The 19,182-nt window shown below is 44.4% G+C and overlaps 1 protein-coding gene across 11 annotated transcripts in view; it reads right to left on the bottom strand.

Annotated features, from left to right (window-relative positions):
- The window catches only part of CTNND1 (catenin delta 1), a 46,447-nt gene that overhangs the window by 15,355 nt on the left and 11,910 nt on the right, over positions 1-19,182 (bottom strand). For 5 of the 11 annotated variants that reach the window (XM_027580421.2, XM_027580411.2, XM_027580418.2 and 2 more), the window contains 4 exons: positions 6,462-6,643; positions 4,184-4,255; positions 3,074-3,226; positions 2,125-2,660 (listed from right to left, as the gene is read on the bottom strand). In XM_027580421.2, the coding sequence (XP_027436222.1) occupies positions 2,125-2,660; positions 3,074-3,226; positions 4,184-4,255; positions 6,462-6,494 (794 nt within the window). In that variant the 5' untranslated portion in view covers positions 6,495-6,643. Of the gene's footprint in view, positions 1-2,124; positions 2,661-3,073; positions 3,227-4,183; positions 4,256-6,461; positions 6,754-8,001; positions 8,122-14,990; positions 15,122-19,182 lie in introns of those variants that run through there. The other 6 variants (XM_027580412.2, XM_027580417.2, XM_035722996.1 and 3 more) reach the window with 5 other exon arrangements.

The raw sequence follows: 19,182 nt of genomic DNA, 5'->3' as shown, positions 1-19,182 counted from the left end.
TTCCACAAAACCGCTCCCACTGTCACCAAACCCTCAAGGTTGGCTGCAGCAGAGGCCCTGCCTCTTAGCTGTCAACATCAACCACTCAACAGCAACTCGGATGGACAAAGCACTTAGTAAAAATCCCTATTTTTTAATAGCATCGAAAAAAATGAATAGGTTATATAGCTAAGTTTTAAAAGGAGGCTACTGAACAGTAATGTTAAGGAAGATTCCATTTTAGTAGGGTAAAAATAAGGTCAGAGTATGTCGAGTAGGTCTACTGCATTAGAAAAAAGAACTCAAAGCAAGTGCACCAAAATGTTAACCATAGTTCTTTCTCGATGGCCGGTGTGCCTTTCTTCTCTAGTTTTGTAGTGAGCATGTTTTACTTTATTATTTTAGTATAAGCAATTACAAAAACAATTGCCACAACCAAGATTTTGGTCACTCAGTTGTATTTCCTTCTCTTGTAAGCAGTGGATCAAGACATTCTTTCCTTTGTCTTACAAATAACAAAGCTGTGCCCAGAAAGATTAAATGACTTGCTTGAGGCTATATAGCTAGTGGCAAAGGCACAACTAGAACTAGAAGTCTTCTGGTTCAGTGCTTTTTCCACTAAACATTCTGCCTTACTGTTTCCGTTTGACCTTGTATTACTCTCCTAGGCCTGGAACAGGAAGAAGCTAATGTTCTTGCTAGTCAAGCAGGTTTCCAAGTCCAGTGCCACCCTGGAATGGACCCAGAACCAGGCCCAAAACATTCTCTTTATGTCAACTGCCATAGCAGAGAATGACCTGGCCACCCACACCCACCTAGGTCCCAATCACTCTACTAATGAGGAAGTCAGAAAAGCAGACTTGCTAACAAGCAGACGGCCAACGCCCTGGGCAGACTCCTTTGGTGATAGCTGTTATCTACCACTGCTTCAAGTAGCACCAGCTGAAGTCTGGTGCCCACCCTGCTGCCCCCTGTCCCAATGAAAGGTGAGTCACATGGGAGTTGGACTAGGTGTCCAAATGATACAATACCTAAAAGGTGAATGACTCAGGCTTAGATAATGGGGCCTCTACCCTGGGCCCAGCCCAGTTCACTATTAACCAAAGCTACCTAATATGAGGAAAACTAGCACCAAGGCATTTGCTTTAGACTATGACCCCATACAGAAGTTCAACAATAGCTGCTAGGATAGCCTTACTACCAAGACATATGTAAATCTTCTCTTTTATTGATTATTTTTCCTTGCCTAGAAAACACTATGTCTCTGATTTATTCTAAAGCAGGATTGGCAGCCCATGGGCCAAACCTGTTTTTGTCCAGTCCCAAAGCTAAAAAGGGGTTTTTATATTTTTAAAAGTTTTAAAAGGAGAACAACAACATTCAACAAAAACGATATATGGCCTGCAAGCCTATTAAAATAGTTCTACCTGGTCCTTTACAGAAGAGGTTTGCCAACCCCCATTCCAAAGCACTCTTCCAAGGCAAACCTTCTACCAGCCCAAACATCAATCACTCCTTTTTTTCACATCACCAAAGAATCCCCAGGGATGTGTAGTTAGAATAGGCAGCTGCTTAGTGACCTTTCAGAATGTCACTAACATACCACCCTCAAAGGATGCCACCCCCATTTCACTTTATAATCAAATGTAAGAACCAAAACACAAAGTGGCAGGGGTTTGGTGAGATCAAGGTTTGTTTTTAACTTGAGACTAAAATCACCACAGAGAGGGTTCTCACGTACACCCTTAACTGTCTATTCTGGCCCTGAAAACCTAAAACCCTCAATTCTTACTACCAAACCAGATGCTGAAGAAATTAACAGGAGCAAAGGAGTACCCCCATAGCCCTCAAGCACCAAGCTCCTTTGTGAAGCTATCACCAAAAGGGAGCCAGATCTGGGGCAGAAGTTGCAGCAACTCTTGGCATGGAAGCAAAGACCACTCTTCAGGATGTAGCCCAATTACAAGTCATTATCTATAGATAATTAGAATATAGGACTTTCATCATGAAAAAGACAAAAAAACCAGTATTTGGTAGTCACAGAAGGGAAGATGCAAGTGTCTCTGATTCAAAAAGACACTTAGAGAAGGAAGAGCTACCCCTTTTCACTGTCTTGTCTTGGTTTAAGACCCTTTTCTTCCCTACCTGAGTCGTCGGCGAGGGTCAGAGGGTGTCCCAGTCCGACGAGCAGTGCCATAATCGGACATCATGCCATAATCCAGATCATCATAGCCCATGCTACGCTGGTCATCCTCTAGCCCATAAGGCTCTGGGTGAAAACGATGCAGATCCACACTGCTCCCACCTACCCGAACCTGGGGCTGGGGCCCATACACATCCTGTCTACTAGGTGCCCGATAACCTTCCATGGTGGGCCTGTACCGCTCCTCAATGCGGGTCACCCGGGACAGACTGCCATAGTTGTCACTGCTACTTGGATAACCATCTTCATAGTGGCGGCTATATCCATCGGGAGGGTAGTGGAAGTTCCTGGGAAGGGTAGCAGTGCCTGCTTGCCCCACATAGGGACCAGGTCCCCCATTGCCATTCTTGCGGAAGTCACGCCCCAGAGTCTGGATATAGTTGTTAGAAACTGATGAGGCATCCACAGGCAGCCCATCTGGTCCCACAGGGACTGGCTGTACTGTCCGTGTTGTCACAGTCTTCACCACTTTCTTGACCTTCACGTAAGAAAAGAGAAAAGAGTAAATAATATAAGCCTACATTCTAGACCTCTCTAAGAAATGAAACAAACCCCCACCCAGCTCACTTTAACTTGAAATGCCTTACATTTTACCAACTACCCTTCTCTCTACCTTACAGGAAGTGCCCAGGCAGGAAATCTGTGCTGGCAGTTAACTATGCCCGTAAGGGAAGCTACTGTAGACCTTGCAGACTTCTCCCTTCCCCATTCCATTCAATTTTCCCATACCTCTTCTATCTTCCCCATCTGGCCAGAGATCACTTTCTTTATGCCTTCACTACAGATTAATACTTCTCATCCACCCTAAGTGCTTAATCTCTACCCCCCACCAATAAAGACCATAGGAAGACCTCCTCTATCATCCCAGACCTTATACAAGTCTTTGCTTACTGTGGTCTCTGTGCGCCGAGTAGTTCCATCATCAGAGGTCTCCACAGAGACAACAGACATGGCTCCCTCAGGGTCCTCCTCTGTGTAGGTCCCCACAATCTGCCCTGGCTCCTGCATCCTGGGAATGGTGCTATACACAAGGTGACTGTGATCCTGTATGAAAAAGAGGAAAAGGAAGGAACGACTATGAAGCCATATATATCAACAGTCCAACCCAATGAGAAGTAGTCTCCCTAGTGAGAGACTCCTCACGCATCTTCCATGGGCCCCAGGATTTTTAGTGGGGTAGTTGACCCCACCTTTTGAACTTGTACAAAAGAGCAGAAGGTATAAGTCCCCAGTTCTAATCATTTAACAAATACGAACTGAGGGGCGCCTGGGTGGCTCAGTCGTTGGGCGCCTGCCTGCCTTCGGCTCAGGTCAGGGTCCCGGGGTCCTGGGATCGAGCCCTGCATCGGGCTCCCTGCTCCACGGGAAGCCTGCTTCCCCCTCTCCCACTCCCCCTGCTTGTGTTCCCTCTCTCCCTGTGTCTCTCTCTGTCAAATGAATAAATAAAATTTTTAAAAAGAAAAAACAACAACAACTATGAACTGAGTTAACTATAGCCACATCAACACCCAAGTGACAGAGACAGCAGATTTAACTTCCCAGTTCTGGTCATCGAAGTGAATATGAACTGTGTTAACTGTGGCTACATCTATATCTGGGTGATCCTTCAAAAAAGAAGTTCACCAGCAAAGAACTTTTAAGATGAACCAGAAAATCCCCCAAAAAACCATCTTCTGACCTGCTCTGTTACTATTTAGAAACTGCCTAAGGCTCAAGACCAGCCAAATTTCAGGTAGAAACAGAAGCATGCCCATTCCAGAAAAGGGATGCAGTAAATTGAGGGATCAAATACAGGATCAGCGGCCATTAAAACTTATTCCAAAATACAACTACATGTATACATTTAAGCTCCACTATTTTATTTTCCTAAATGAAAGCAGCTAATTAATGGGTGGGTACTTACAATGTACCAGGCACTTTGCAAGACACCAATATGCTCTCATAGGGCAGGGAAGTTAAGAGAAAAATGAAGCAACCCAGACCTCGAGCCAAAGACATTACCTGGGGTCCGTTGAGTTTCAGATCTGAAAATTTCTGTCGCTCAAGGTCAGCATCGCCCACAAACCGGCCGTTCTGAAACATAGCCCACAAGAAGACAATTCATTTTGTGGCCTTCCTTTGCTCTATCAAATACAAGTAATCTTTTTTCCAAACAGGAAAAGAGCTTTCAAAAAGGTATTTGTGGCCTGGCGTCCTTCTGTCAAGTACTTATAAAAGAACCACATCACTCCTTAGTTTTAGCACTTTCCTCAAAAGTGGAACTGGGCCTGGCACTGGCAGACTGGGTCTCTGGAACATAAGAAGGTAAGCTCTATGAGGGCAGACAATTTTTTGTATTTTTATTTTTTGGTCAGTTTTGTTCAATGGTATATTTCCAGTACCTTGAAACAATGCTTGGCACATAATAGGCACTCAAAAACTATTTGCTGAGTAAATAGCTGAAACTCAGGTTAAGTCCTTAAAAATATAAGGAAAGTTAGAAAGGCTAGGTTGGGGAGTTTCCAAATCCTTCTTTATTGCTCCATGCATCTTCATGCTCTACTACCAACGGAAACTCCCACATCAGCCAGCTTTTTAGAAAGAGATGCAAGAGGGGCACCTGGGTGGCTCAGTCATTAAGCATCTGCCTTCAGCTCGGGTCATGATTCCCAGGGTCCTGGGATCGAGCCCCACATCGGGCTCCCTGCTTTGCGGGAGGCCTGCTTCTCCCTCTCCCACTCCCCCTGCTTGTGTTCCCTCTCTCACTGTGTCTCTCTCTGTCAAATAAATAAAATCTTAAAAAAAAAAAGAGAGAGAGAGATGCAAGAGACAGGAGTCTCCCCTTCCAAGTAGGAAAATGAGTACCCCAATTCCCCTCAAGCAAAAACAGTTGTCTCAACATCATCACCACCAATTTTTAGAGCCACAGAACGTAAGCTGCTCTCTTTTGAGCAGCAGGAAATAATCTAACAACATTATACTATGTAAAAATACATTTGACTGCTCCTCTTCCAATAGGAAACAGCGAGATCCACCTTGGGAGACTTCCCCCACCCTACTCCCATTACATAGGGAGTGTAATGCTGCAGGGAGAGGAAGTTAAACATTACTTTCAGGAAGAAGGAAGGGTGTGGCTTCACTACTGAACAGAAGTTAAAAATAAAAGAGAGAAAGAGAGAAACCTAGTACTAAATCCTGGAATTCCCCACCACCTCCAAGCCCGAGCAGTCCTGCTCTCCCCTTTCAATATATACTTCTCATTCCTAACCCTCTATTCTGGTTCCCATAAAAATCCTAGAACGTTGCAAACACTGCCTCCGAGTCCCCTAAATGGGCTTTTGTCCTCTCACGCAATATGCTCCTCAGCATGAGGGACCTTCTCTGTCTTAAAAAATAAATAAGTAATCAATGGAAAGGACTATTGGAGCATAAGCACTGTTGTTAGTAGTTCCCACCGGAGATCTCTTAAGATGGAGTCTACCAAGCAAGGTCTACTCCACACACACACACACACACACACACACACACACACACACACACACACACACCACCTCAGACAGATTACATCACACTCATACCTCAGACAGATTACATCACAGTGAAGTCAGACCAGAGAAACCATAGGAAACACAAGATACTTCTCATTTCTAACACCAACTCCCCCAAGTCACTCAAGAGTCAGCCAACCCAGAGACCACTGGCTCCTGTGGCTATCTGGGTTAAATAACAGCACGATGCTCCTCCAGCTCTAACCAACAGAATTAACAATGACCTCCTCCCTCCAAGACATGATTTGCAAAGTTAACAAAACAAGCATATAAGGATTATATGGAGCAGGAATACACAATTTATGGATACTGCCACACCTTCTGAGCAGACTGTTCCCTAAGGGAGCCTGAACTGCAGCTGAGAGTACAAGATGCCCAACCTCGCCAACCACCAAGCAGGCATTTACCTTCCTTTATGTTTGATACCAAGCTGAGGGAAAAAAATCAGAGAAAACCAAGGACCCTGAGTACAGCTCCAAGATATATGATCTACCATGACTAGAATTACATCCCAAACCAGAAACCCCACTCCAGCAAAACAGGAAGTCAGATAGATGCTTCTAGTAATACGCCATTCAACTCAGCAGAGCAACAATATTCCGTCTCTTACATCAGTACTGGAAAGGTTCACCATGATACACGGGCACTGGACAGCCCATCACCATGAGGAAAGTAGTTTCCCAAGTAGGATCATAGCCTCTCTATAACCATGCCAAAGTCCTACCTGCAGGTCTGATGGAGAGAGGGGTTACCTGATGCCGGCGGGTGAGGGTGCCGTTGGCCATGAGTGGGTTGGCATCTTGTGGTGAGACCCGGACGCGTTCCAGTTGCGCCGAGACGTGGCGCCGTTCCTCCTCCAGCGCCCGGGTCAGCTTCTCAAACTGGGCCTCTTGTTCCTTCACAGAGGCCAAGATGCTGGCGGTCGACTCCACCTCTGAGTCGTCCATGAAGGTAAGGGGCGGAGCCGCCGCAGGGCAGGGTAAAAAGGAAGGTGTGGATCACAGAGGGAGGAGCAAGGAGGGAGAAGGCCCCCCTCACTTCACACTACCGAGAGAAGGTAAGGGAGAGGAGAGAAAAGGTCACAGGTCAGAGAAGACAGATGAATCATTAATCCCAGAGCCAAAGATGCCCTCTTGTGGTTTTACTGCAATGCAGAAAGCCAGCCACCACCAAGCCTAGAAGCCCATCACCAGTGTCCGCTCAAGCAGGATCCTTTGCCCACTACCCTTTAACACCTGACCAGAAATAACCACTTAATGGAAAGGTGCAACTAGATCCAAGTCTACACTGTTGGCAGGAGAGGGAGAATATGGCTAAGGGCTGTAGTCATGACAGGAGATTAATATTAGATTATTTTTCCCTGGAAAAATTTGCTGGCATTAACTCAATGAAAGTTGTTAACTCCACAGTACAGCCCAGCATTCACTGTCCTGCAGCGGCAAGCCATTTCTAGAATTAAGGGAGCAGTAGAGACCTACAGATCTTACTTACCTCCCCAAACCTTAACACTGAAATTGCCTCAGTGGTGGCAAAATTTACTAAATGAATATGCTAAATTAAAATGCCAATCAGAAATAAAAATAGTAAAAAACTTCCTACCATCAAACGCAGGTAACAAAATGAAGGCCCTCATATTGAATACACTTATGGAGTAGTCTTTCTACTTTTCAAGACCATACTATCATACTGAAGGCAAACCGTGGGCCTTGGCTAAAGGAGACAAGAGAGCAGTAAAACCACAAAAAATTATGTGTGTAAAGAGGCTCCACTTGCAGCGAACTTCACCTCTTTGGGGAGTAGGAAAATGAATATTAGGCTCAAAATCTGAAATTGCCCCTCACTCAAAGTAGTTCACTTCACATTCTAACCTCCAGTCAATGGCTGGGAACTTCCTACATCCCTGTTATCCTGCAGAAAGCTCTAAAAAACCAACTATATTTTTACATCTTTATTTATTCCAGCTCAGGGTAAGTATCCAAGTATGTAGAGGATTTGTGTGCTATTTATACAATAAACGATTGTTATATAAAAATGAAGAGTTCCCCATACCCTACTGTATTAACTACAAACCGGCCAGTAAATGGAGGGGCACTGTAGTCACACCATTGGACTCAACAGGGTTTCTCGCTTACAAACAGGCTATAGGAGACTTTATGGCCAGTCCAACATATACCATGTCAAGAGGTTTTAAAATAAACTCCTCCCCTATTCCCCACCCTCTTCTCAACCCCCTAAAGAAAAAAAAAAGGCACTTAAAAAATTTATTCTTAATAAACGTATTTCCATACACACCTGTTAAGAGAAGGTCGTAACTGATTGGTTTTAACACAGAGAACAGCCCAGTCTAGATTCAAAAAATCATGGGAGAAGCATCCCAGCCACCACAGCAAGGAGGAAGCAGGAAGGAGAGAGCTGCAGAAATATTTGGAGGAAAAATGAGATTGAGAGGAAAATAAAATATACACAAAACATTAAAAAATAAGAGGAATGGGGCAGGTATTGGGAGAAAGAAAATCTGGGAATGGAAGGGAGTCATGTAAAATATGACTTGGAATTGCTTAATGTGACAAATGCCCTTTGGACTTTGCTCTGTCTTCAGATACCTGGACCTTGGATGTAGTTTTTATTAAAACTGGGATTCTACTGTCATGGAGTACTTCTGCACAGAACCAGGAGTAGGTTATAATATGGATAAAAAGTCACTTACCCCCTATTCCCAGCAATCAAATTGGGGGGAAAAATTTCTGTTGTTGGAATGCCCTTCACCCCCCTTCCCACCTCTAAGGCAGAAACCTCAAAGCCCAGTCCCAGCATGCCCACAAAGACATTGAGAAACCAGTGCAATAGTCGTAGTGGGGAAGACATGTGGGGACTAGCCTAGGCTGAGCCTTTTGCTTCAGTTCCCTTTCCCACGCTCTCCAGGGCTCTACCAAACAAACACTTGGGCCTGCTTGCTTTAGAGTATATGCAGCATTCTGCAAGCAAGAGCACTTAGAGGAACAGATAGACAGGTGTCCAATAAACTCCCTAATTAATCCTCCATCACTAAGACTCCTTCCAGTGGATCAAGCACCGAAATCCAAGAATATGGCAGCCCTTCTCTAAATTCCTCCGACCCTGACTCTGGGCTCCCACAGTCACTTATCAACTCCTGTTCTTCTTTCCAGTCTGTTGCCGAGTTTTCCTATTCCCACCCTACACCCCAAAAGGCCACTCAAAGGTCTTTAAAAAGTATCCTCATTTAAAAAAAAAAAAAATGCTGCTCCATCCTCATCTCTATTGCTTCATTTTAAGCATTGTCCTTAACCGCTATGTACCATGACCTATGAACCTTCCACACCAAGAGGACTCTTAAGCTCAGGAGAGATTCTTCAGTTCTAGATTTCAACAGGGCCTGAATTGCAGTTACCACTCTGGCAGGCTCCACCCTGTAATCTTCTTTGCTAATAAAAGCCCAAACTACCACTATTATGGGGCATACAGTGACAACACTCCCTGCTGCAGAGAAATTGTCATCGTGCCGTAAACAGCTACTTTTTACCCCTTCAATAAAGGGAGTTAAGGAAGGATAGTAGGAAAACTACCCAGGGCTCTAGATCAGGATGCAGGATCTTTTCCCATCCTTCATGGCTTTAAAGGCTGACCACCAGGCTCTAATTTGGAGAAGAGGACAGCACACTTAACCAGAAAGAGAGGATCAGATTCCTAGGCCTAATAGCATGGGGAGATTTTCTGCCTGAAAGAGGGCAGAAGCAGAGGCTGTGTAGGATAGGATGCAGAAGACTGGTCCCAGTCCTGGCTCTGCCACTAGCCAACAATGGCAGAAGGTCACTGCCATGTTCTCATCTGAGAGATGCCAACACCACCAGCCCAGTTTAACTGAGTTGCTAAGAGGATCAGGTGAGATAATGTATGTCATACAAGTGTGAGGTATTAAGTTGTTTCAAGAGCTAGTTTCTATCTCCCAATTATATTACTTAATGGTAATGCCTCAGCCCAAAACTATTTTGTGAACTAGTAGATGAGACTAACCAGATCAAAAGCATAACTGGGTTCTAAGGAGTGGATGAGCTGGTTCTCCTGCTTCAACTCTATTTACTAGGAGGTCCCACCTAGACCAGTGTTTCTGGGACATAGAGTGCAGCATTACACATCTGCTATAGTAAGTTCTTGACCCCTTATTTGAGGCCTTTGCAGTTTATGACCACAGAGAAAGGGAAGGTGAAAAGAACTAACAATTACTGAGTGTTTTACATTTATTATCATGGTAATACTTACAACCTTAAGGAAGTTTTACTGCAAATGAGAAAATGGGCTCTAGGTGAAGAAACTACCCAAGGTCTTGGTTAATAGCAAATTCTGAATTTAAACTCATATATCTATTCCATTCCAAAGCCTGTGTTCTCGTTCTACTACATGCTGTCAAGTCCAGAAAGTACAAGCCCAGGATAAGATGGACAGTCCAGTCCTTCTCCCCCATAGTCCTTGTACTTTCTGCCCAAACATCACAGGAAAAAAGTGGGGGAGGGGTGCTTGGGGGCTTCCATTTTTCCTTATGTTAAAGGGTTATTCATAATGTCTACATATAAGACTTAAGTGGGACAACAGAAACAAATGGAAGGAAAAAGAAAGCGGAAGCGGGGGAAGAGAATGAAGCTGCTGGCGAGCTCCAGCGCATGGCCTCCTCACAACTCAGACTTGAGGAAAGAGTCTTGTCCGTGCGTCCGTGCCATACACAGAAACAAATTATGCTTTAGACCAGAATCTGCAAACCATTAATGGACTTTGGCAATTAGAGTCAAGAAAGTCATGGGAGTCCAGGCCAACACCTTTCTTAATATTTTCAAATGAATTACACTGGCTCTCACTACAAAAAGGCCGTCAAGGAATTCTCAAAGTGAGGAGGAGAGAAAGGCCACACATAAAGTGAGCCCTGCCATTCCCCTAAGTAACTGGTTTTACTCGTAACAAGCTGTAGGTCCTATAGACCTGTGAGTCTACAGCAAGGCTCCAGCATTCAGGCAATGACAATGGTAAAAATTCAGTCTCTTCTGTAAGAAACCCAAACCAAAAGTTAAACTGGATCAAATACCCAGAAGGACCAAAGAGACGATGCCAACCAGGTAGCTGGGTAAAAAAATATCAGCAATAACACAGTCCCTGGAATGGCCTATTCTACTGTAACCTGGCCATAGGAATGTAATTTGGAAATATGATTCTTAGAAGTTAAGAATACAGGCTTTGGAATCAGACTAGGTTCAATTCCCAGCTCCACTGCTTCTTAGCTGTAGAACTTTGGGCAAAATACCGCTTAATCTCTAAACCTCAGGTTCCTTTTCTATAAAATGGGGGAAATAAAATACAGCTAAGGGTAGTTGTGAGAAGTACGTGAGACAATCTACAAAAAGTGCTTAGGAAAATGTCTTGACATATAGCAAGCTATAAATATGGTTACTGATAGAAACACTACCACAAATAGCTAACACAAGGGATTAGAGTTTGGTGGTGTTAATAGGACCTTTGCATAAACCACGCATGTCACCACATGCTCCCATCCCTGCTTTACAAGTAGCCCAGTAAACTACAGGAATTCTTCATACTCTCAAAGGGAAAAACAAAATAAAATTCCAGACTAGGGGTCAAAAGACCTGGGGTTCAAGTCCTGGCTCTGCCCAAAATTAGCTGTGAGAACTAGCTCGCAGGGGAAGTTATAACCCCTATAATCTTCACTTTTATTATTTGTCAGGGTTTAGCTTTAATGGGCTAATATATGTAAAACTATAGGCTAGGTGACTGAACTTCTCTCCTATATCCATGCTATTCTGATAAGTGTATCCAAAGACATGAACAGAATTAGGCAAGCTAACCCTTGTGGAAAGAGGAAAAATTATTTGTCCTCAGGGAGAACTGTAAGCCCCACAAAATAGTCTTTGGGTTTCTTAGGAAAGAAATTTTATCTTCTGCAGCCAATCCCAAAGCCAGCTCTCCTCCTTCCTTCCTTTTTATTATGAAATCAAAACCAATGTCACAAAGTGATGCTTACCTTCAAAAGCAAAAATTAGCAAAACTCCTATGTCATCCTAGGGATTTCAAAAGGCTGGGGTTTTTTTGTTTTGTTTAGATTTTATTTATTTATTTATTTGACAGAGAAAGACACTGCGAGAGAGGGAACACAAGCAGGGGGAGTGGGAGAGGGAGAAACAGACTTCCCGAGGAGTAGGGAGCCCGATCCCAGGACCCTGGGACCATGACCTGAGCCAAAGGCAAACGCTTAATGACTGAGCCACCCAGACGCCCCTCAAATGGCTGTTTTAAAAAAGCACACTAAGGGACGCCTGGGTGGCGCAGTCGTCAAGTGTCTGCCTTCGGTTCAGGTCATGATCCCAGGGTCCTGGGATCGAGTCCCACATTGGGCTCCTTGCTCAGTGAGGAGCCTGTTTCTCCCTCTCCCTCTACTGCTCCCCCTGCTTGTGCTCTCTCTCTTCTCTGACAAATAAATAAATAAAATCTTAAAAAAAAAAAAAGGCACACTGAGCCTCACACTGAAGAATACCAATCAATAAAATATAGCACCTGTAACACCACAGAGCTGTACTACATAATGCTCAAGCCAACAAAGGTAGGTCTTCTTCATCCCTAAAAGGCATGTTTGCCTAAAATGGCATGTGCTCTAAAATTCAAAGCAATTATTCCTGTTCAACCATACACACAGAAAACCGCCATCTTATTTTTAAATTAAAGGAATATATTTTGTCAATAGTTTTTCTTTGGCTTTTTATCACCAAGAGTGCTAGTACCAGAGTCCAAGGTCTAAGCACCTCACCCACCACCTGATGTTCCACCATCCCAAGCTCAGTGAGAACAATTCCAGTATTCCCTCGCCTTTGTTGGGAAGACAACTCTCACACTAAGCCCAACTCCTTGGACGTAATCTGTAGTAAGACCTAGAGAGTACTCTGCTCACTTCACGATCTCAACTGACCACTTCTCAGAGTTACAAACTGGTATTCCAGAAATGGCCTTGTCTTAGGTGTTAGCAGTTTCTGAGCTTCCCTGTGGATCTGCCTGATGCAAGGCCCAGCTTCTCCACTTAAGAGCACCCAAAAGGCAGAGTGGGGACTTTCATTTTCACAGGGAAAGACTAGATCTTAATGTGTCCACCATGAACCTCTCTGATGAATTAAGTCTTTGACAAATCACTGTCCTCTTAGGAAAGAGTGATACTTCTGATTGAAGTTTCAGAGAAAAGAAGGAAAATGAATATATAAAAGTTACTTGTTAAAAGGAGGTTGAGTTGGCAATCTCCACACATCAACAGGACACCTTAAACTCACTTGTCTTATTATCCTGACCCAAACTTACATATCAGAATTTAGTTTTTACCGTGACTGTGACTTTAAAAGAAAAAAAAAATCAACTCCATCACTTTGACCCTAAATTCAGAAACCAGATGGAACATTCTCCTTGTTCTCTTTTCCCCTACCGAGTATTCTGGGAACCCCCCAAACCATAACATACTAAATGGCTGAATGCTGAACTGGCTTTTGAAGCAAAGGAAGGGTGTGGCTCTCAGCTAGTGAGGGGCCCAGGACTGAAAGGGTATGGAAAGAAACAAAACCTGCTTCTCTCTTGGGCACGTATGACACATACACAGGACTGGTCTAACAAGTCCTTCTGATCTCTCAGGCCAGGCCGCCTCCTTCTCCACCCCCATTACCCACGTGCTTCTCCAAGGCCCTCCACTGGGACAGACAACACTGAATTTTCTCTCAATCCTGAAAGTCTGAGACACATGAGTTCCTTACCTGGATCCCTGATGCAACCCGGCCAAAGGAGCCTCACCTAGCCTTATAAGGAGAAAGCAAAGCTTTAGGGAGAGGCCGATAAGGAAACAAAGATAAGAGGGAGGGGCAAAAAGAAGGAGGTGTCAGACTGGAGGAAGGGGAGAGGCCAAATGCCTTTCTCCTTCCTACAGGAGAAGGGAGAAAAAGAGAGGGAGGTCAAGTACACAATGGGAAATGAGAAAAAGTCTAATCAGACTAGGAAGGTATTGTGTAACTCCTGTGTCATAAAACAGAAATCCCAAAATTAAAATTAACTAGGATACCTTATACCCTTCCCTACTCTAGGCTAGAAAAAAAAATTTCATGGAGGAAAAGCTTAACCTTAGGGTTTTCTAGAGGTCACCCAACTGTTTGAGCTCACATTCCTTTTTTAAAGAGGCAGCTCCTCACCAAACCCCCTTACTTTCTATGGCATTCTCAACATTTCCTTGTTCATCCTGGTTTTTTTTATTTTTTTGAGATTATTTATTTGTCAGAGAGAGGATGGTGTGGAAGCAGACAGATTTTTGGGTCTTACCTTCACTTTATTTTTTTTTTAAAGATTATTTGAGAGAGAGAGTGTGTGTGTGTGTGTGTGCACACGTGAGCTTGGGGAGGGGCAGAGGGAAAGGGAGAGAATCTCAAGCAGATTTCGTGTGCTGAGCTCGGAGCCTGACATGGCTCGATCTGACTGACCCTGAGATCATGACCTGAGCTGAAATCAAGAGTGGGGTGCTTAACTGACTGAGCCACAAAGGCGTCCCTGGGTCTTACCTTCACTTTAGTGAGCAAGAATTTACTCGATTCTGAGGAAGAATAGCTTGCACTCTACCTCAGACTTTCCATTTTATAAAGGAATAAGAATTCAGGAGGGAAGGTGCTAGGGGCAAAAGTAACACAACTTCTTACATAATCACCTATCCTTCCTCTGGAGGGCCTGCTCTGGAAATCTGGCTACATGCCACATTCTCAAATCATCCCCACCTCAAAGTAGAAAACCTAATCCCAAATATCCCTACTCTCATTTTTAATGTGGCATCTCACTAAACCAAAAGCAGAGATCAGAGCTGGGTAGGAAACAGAAGGAACTAGAAGCAGGGAAGATTGTGCTGGCCAGCATCAGAACAGAGGGGAGGGATTGTTCTAGCGGTATGTTAGCAATCTGCCTCTGGGGCAGCTGTCCTCCTGGGCAATCAAAGGCCGGTCTGTGTGTGTATGCTCAGGGACTAGCCAGCTTGGCAAGAGTTGAGGACTCAGCCACCCAATCCACAAAGTTAGAAGAGATGCCTGTTTCACAGCTGGAATGGAGGGCAGGGAAAACACAAAACAAGGGAGGAAAGGAAGAAGGAGGGGCACAGAGAATGCTACAGGTGCTATTTCAGTCTTGGGGGGAGGGTGGAAATCCCAGGAAACTACCAACCATTCCCTAGTTATGTGCAAACAATGAACTGCCAGTACCTCCCAATACTGAAATCAAAGAATGGGTAGGTTTCTCTGTGTAGTAGGGTGCCAATTGGAAGGGTATACCGTAAAATGCTGGCCCCAGCATCGCCTGTTTCTCTCTGTCCCTTTCAGGCCCAACAAAGTATCTGCAATATAGAGAGTGAATAAACATTATATAAACAAACATCTATCTCTTTCTAAAATTCCTTTCTTAATTAAATCCTAGAGATCTATAAATAACAGTAGCACACATAAAACTCAGTGAAATTCCCCAATGCTAGGAGATGGAGGCCATTTATATAACTCAAGTGCTGAGACGCAAAAGGCCACAGTCAGAATTCACACTCCCTAATCCCTCGGAGTAGCTAGATGCTCCGAGACCCATTAGACACACAAAGGCTGCTCTCTTCTCAGTAGAGCCCTGGAGCAGAGCTGCTCTCCAGGGACAAAGAGATTTCACAGGAGAACCACAAAGACATGGCCCCTCTCCGTTCCCCCACTCCCAGCTTTCTCACTTCCTGTCACAGTAGCACCAGACCACAGTCTCCCAGAAACAAACAAATACAAAGTGCTGGATTCTGGGCTGCAGGCCAACCGCATTCCAGGGCATCCTGTCTACCAATCACCAGTCGGAGCTCCCACTTTGCCCTGCTCAGTTCCTTATCATGTTCGGGAAAACAACCCTCCTCCCTGCCCCAAGCCAACACTACATAGGACAAAGCTAAGGCCTTTGAGAATCTGCAGAAAGATACTGTGTGTGGATTTAAGGGTTTGAAGCGGGTGAGGGGATTTGTAAGATTCCTACTTGGCAAGTCTCTTCACTTGGGAGGCACAGCATTGGGGATTTGAAAGCTGCTGCGGCGCTGATACTCAGTTCTGATACATGCAATACATCCCAAAGGAAACTTCAGGATGGCGATCGGATTGCCACTCTGGCTTCAGTCAACGGAATATTCCCACCTGGAGAATGACTTTAAAACATCCTGTCACCCATTCCCACTGCTTTCAAAGTCTTTCAAACCCTTTTCCCCACAAGCATAAAGTTGATTCTTAGAGGCCCCACAGAGAACAAACAAAGGCAGCAGGCTCCACCCTACCAAGAGGCAGGATAAGCACCAGCAGGTGCTGGGAGCAAAGTTCTCTACCTCCCTAGGGAATAAGGGGAGGACTAGAATTACACAGTAGTCCTGGAGGCAAAGAGGTCAAGACAGCAACCTTGGCTTTTCCTGCTCACTACTCCCCCTGGAGTGGGTCAGGGGCTGTAGATTTGGACTTTCTTGTGGGGGTGGGGCCTTCCTTTCTAATAAGGGTCCTCAGCTAATTCCAAGAATGGGATAAATGACGCATTCTTCTCTTATCTTGTACAAGCCCATTGGATGTTAGCCCTAAACCCCAGAAGCAAAGATTCAGATAGAAGTCAAGCTAATCTATTAGACTGAGATTCTTGAAATCCAAGGAACACCCTTTGCCCACAGGGCTCCATTCCCTTTGCATAAAGCATTGCACAGGCTCAGCACAGAGTTCTCCGAACAGGGGACTAGTATGCTATCATTTCTCATCATTTATTCTCCTTTCCTTGCTCCTAAAAACTCCTTCCCCCTTCTTCTTGGATCTGCTAGAAGTAGTCTGGGCTGGACCCTCATTTAGATAGTATATGATGTAAAAGGACCCTAAGTCTGAATCAGCACAACTTAGAAGGAATTAACTCATATCTGGATCTGACATAACCAGGTGGAAGGAGGTGGGGCAGGAATACACACAACAGTCAGCCATTCTAGGGTTGGGTAGAAAAAATGGGTATTTAGCAACGCTAGGCTTTAGAACAGAACTTCAATGGCAGAGCCTAGCCACTGCAAACTATCACTGAAGCACACACACAAAAGCTTAAGATCTCTTACCTAGCACTGAATCAGACTAACTCCCTTCTCTCAAAAATAACTGAGGGGTGCCTGGGTGACTCAGGTGGTTAAGGATCTGACTCTTGATTTCAGCTCAGATCATGATCTCAGGGTGGAGACACCTGAGTTCACTTTAGATCCTCGCCCTCTGCCCCTCCCCCGCACGAGGGCTCTCTCGCGCTTTCTCTTCTCTCAGATAAAATAAATCTTTAAAAAAAAAATGAAAAAGTTCCAATTGTTAGTATTTTTTTTTTTAGATTTTATTTATTTGAGAGAGAGAGAGCATGAGTGGGAGGGGCAGAGGGAGAGAGAATCTCAGGCTGACTCAGCCCCTAGTGCAGAGCCTGATGGCTGGGCTCGATCTCACAACCCTGAGATCATGACCTGAGCGAAAACCAAGAGTGGATCCCTTAACCGATGGAGCCACCTAGATGCCCCCAACTGTTACTATTTTTATCCCATTCTCCCTCATCATAGCCCAGGCCAAATAAATCAGTCAATTAAGTTAGTATCATGTGAGGTAATTACACAAAAGGAGACCAAAAAATCTAGGAGGGTTTTCACAGATATTTAAAAAAAAAAAAAAAAAAAAGAGGGCTGTAAAAGACTCACCCCAGAGGACTGACCCTTATCAAAGCTGCTGCTCCAAAAGGATGCTTAGTGGGTTCTCTGCCTCAAACTGAACAGGTGAGACAGAAAAGCAGTGCTGACTCAGAAATACAGTCAAGTCACCCCAGGGTGTGAGGGAAGGAAAGGGAACAGTATAGCCAACCGATTACAATTCAGCATGACTTCACCAAAGGTCCTGGTTCTAATTGTATCTCTGGCTGTTTGCAGACATATTTAGAAAACCCAACCAAAGGAGTAATGAATGGGTATGGAGAGAGTCAATGGAGGGGGGCCAAGACTTAAGCTGAATACTCAGTGGTTGGAAGAGCATGAATCTGTTTTGCTATCTAATTTCCCAATACCCCTCTTTCCAAATGAAGCCCAAAGCTGAAAGAATTGGGGTGGGGGGGAGGCAGAGAAAAGAATGTGACTGAAGAAGGTTTAGCTACATTCCAACTAGCCAGCATCCCACATGGTATTAAGAGTGCCTGAGAATCCAATCCCACTACATGGGAGTTGCTGGGGCTCTGCTAACATACATCCAATTCCTCCAATCCTCCACCCCCCCACCCCTAAACACTCTGAAAAGAAGCGTAATTGAGATAGCTTGATGAAGGCACCAGCTGTTTCCACCACTCTCCCTCCCCCCAACCCCAGAGACCACAGTTCAAACTCACATCAAACACTTAATACAATTGACTGGCCAGTAGGAAGGAGAAGCCTGGACTAAAATAGCAGGAAGAGTGCCAACTGGCCCCACTTAGAAGGAATGTTTTCCTGGCTCAATTTAAAAATAAGAAACCTTTGTCACCCACTCCCTTCTGCCCAATTATGTTCTCTTTTCCGCAACTTACCCCTCAGTGTCAAATGGATTTCAGTTTCTTCCCTACAGCTCCTTGATCTATTTTCAAATGTCAGGGAATACAGGGGAGGTATAAGGTTGAATGTAAAGTAATGTCTGGGAGACTAGGAAGCTTCCTGGACTGCAAGAGCCAACACAACACAGGGCTCTTACACAAGGGCAAGGACACAAGAGACCACACAGCATCCATCTCCACATTTCAAATGAAGAAAGAAAGGAACGAACATGATGTTTCCACACTTGAACAATGATGGTAACCTGATTTCCCAAGGCATGGGTAGCCAGTGAAAAGTATTAACATGATCAGCCCCTCCCCCACCCATATTAGAAGTTGGCCAGAGCTAGCCAAGGAGGAAGGGAAGGAAGCCAGCACTTCCTTTTCAGACAGGAAGTAACATTGGCCCTTCCTGTCGAGTTTTAAACAAATTGTCCAGCTGAGTTTCAATGAGAACATCCTCTCCTGAATCTGTTCCACAATTTCAAAATGGAGAGGGGAAGTGGAGATATGGTCTAAAAGTTTCCCTCCCTCACAACAGGCGAGTTCTCCATACCATGCTAAGTACTGGCATAACCCCCAAATCAGGCAGTGACATCTGTAATTCCTACACAATACAGTATAGAGGTAAAAACTTCAAATCAGTCACCTTCTCACAATGTCCACTACCATGAACTATTCTTTTCTACTTCTAATACTAATTTAAATAACCACCCAACTGAGAAATCACATAGATATGTAGCTTAACTCAAATGTTCAGGTTTTATGGTCCTCAAACCTAAGTGATCAGAATCATCTGGAAAGGTTTTTAAGAAAATACAATCTTGGGGCACCTGGCTGGTT

The sequence above is a fragment of the Zalophus californianus genome, chromosome 11 (genome assembly GCF_009762305.2).
Source record: "Zalophus californianus isolate mZalCal1 chromosome 11, mZalCal1.pri.v2, whole genome shotgun sequence".
NCBI lineage: Eukaryota > Metazoa > Chordata > Mammalia > Carnivora > Otariidae > Zalophus > Zalophus californianus.
This window is presented reverse-complemented; position numbering and strand designations above follow the sequence as displayed.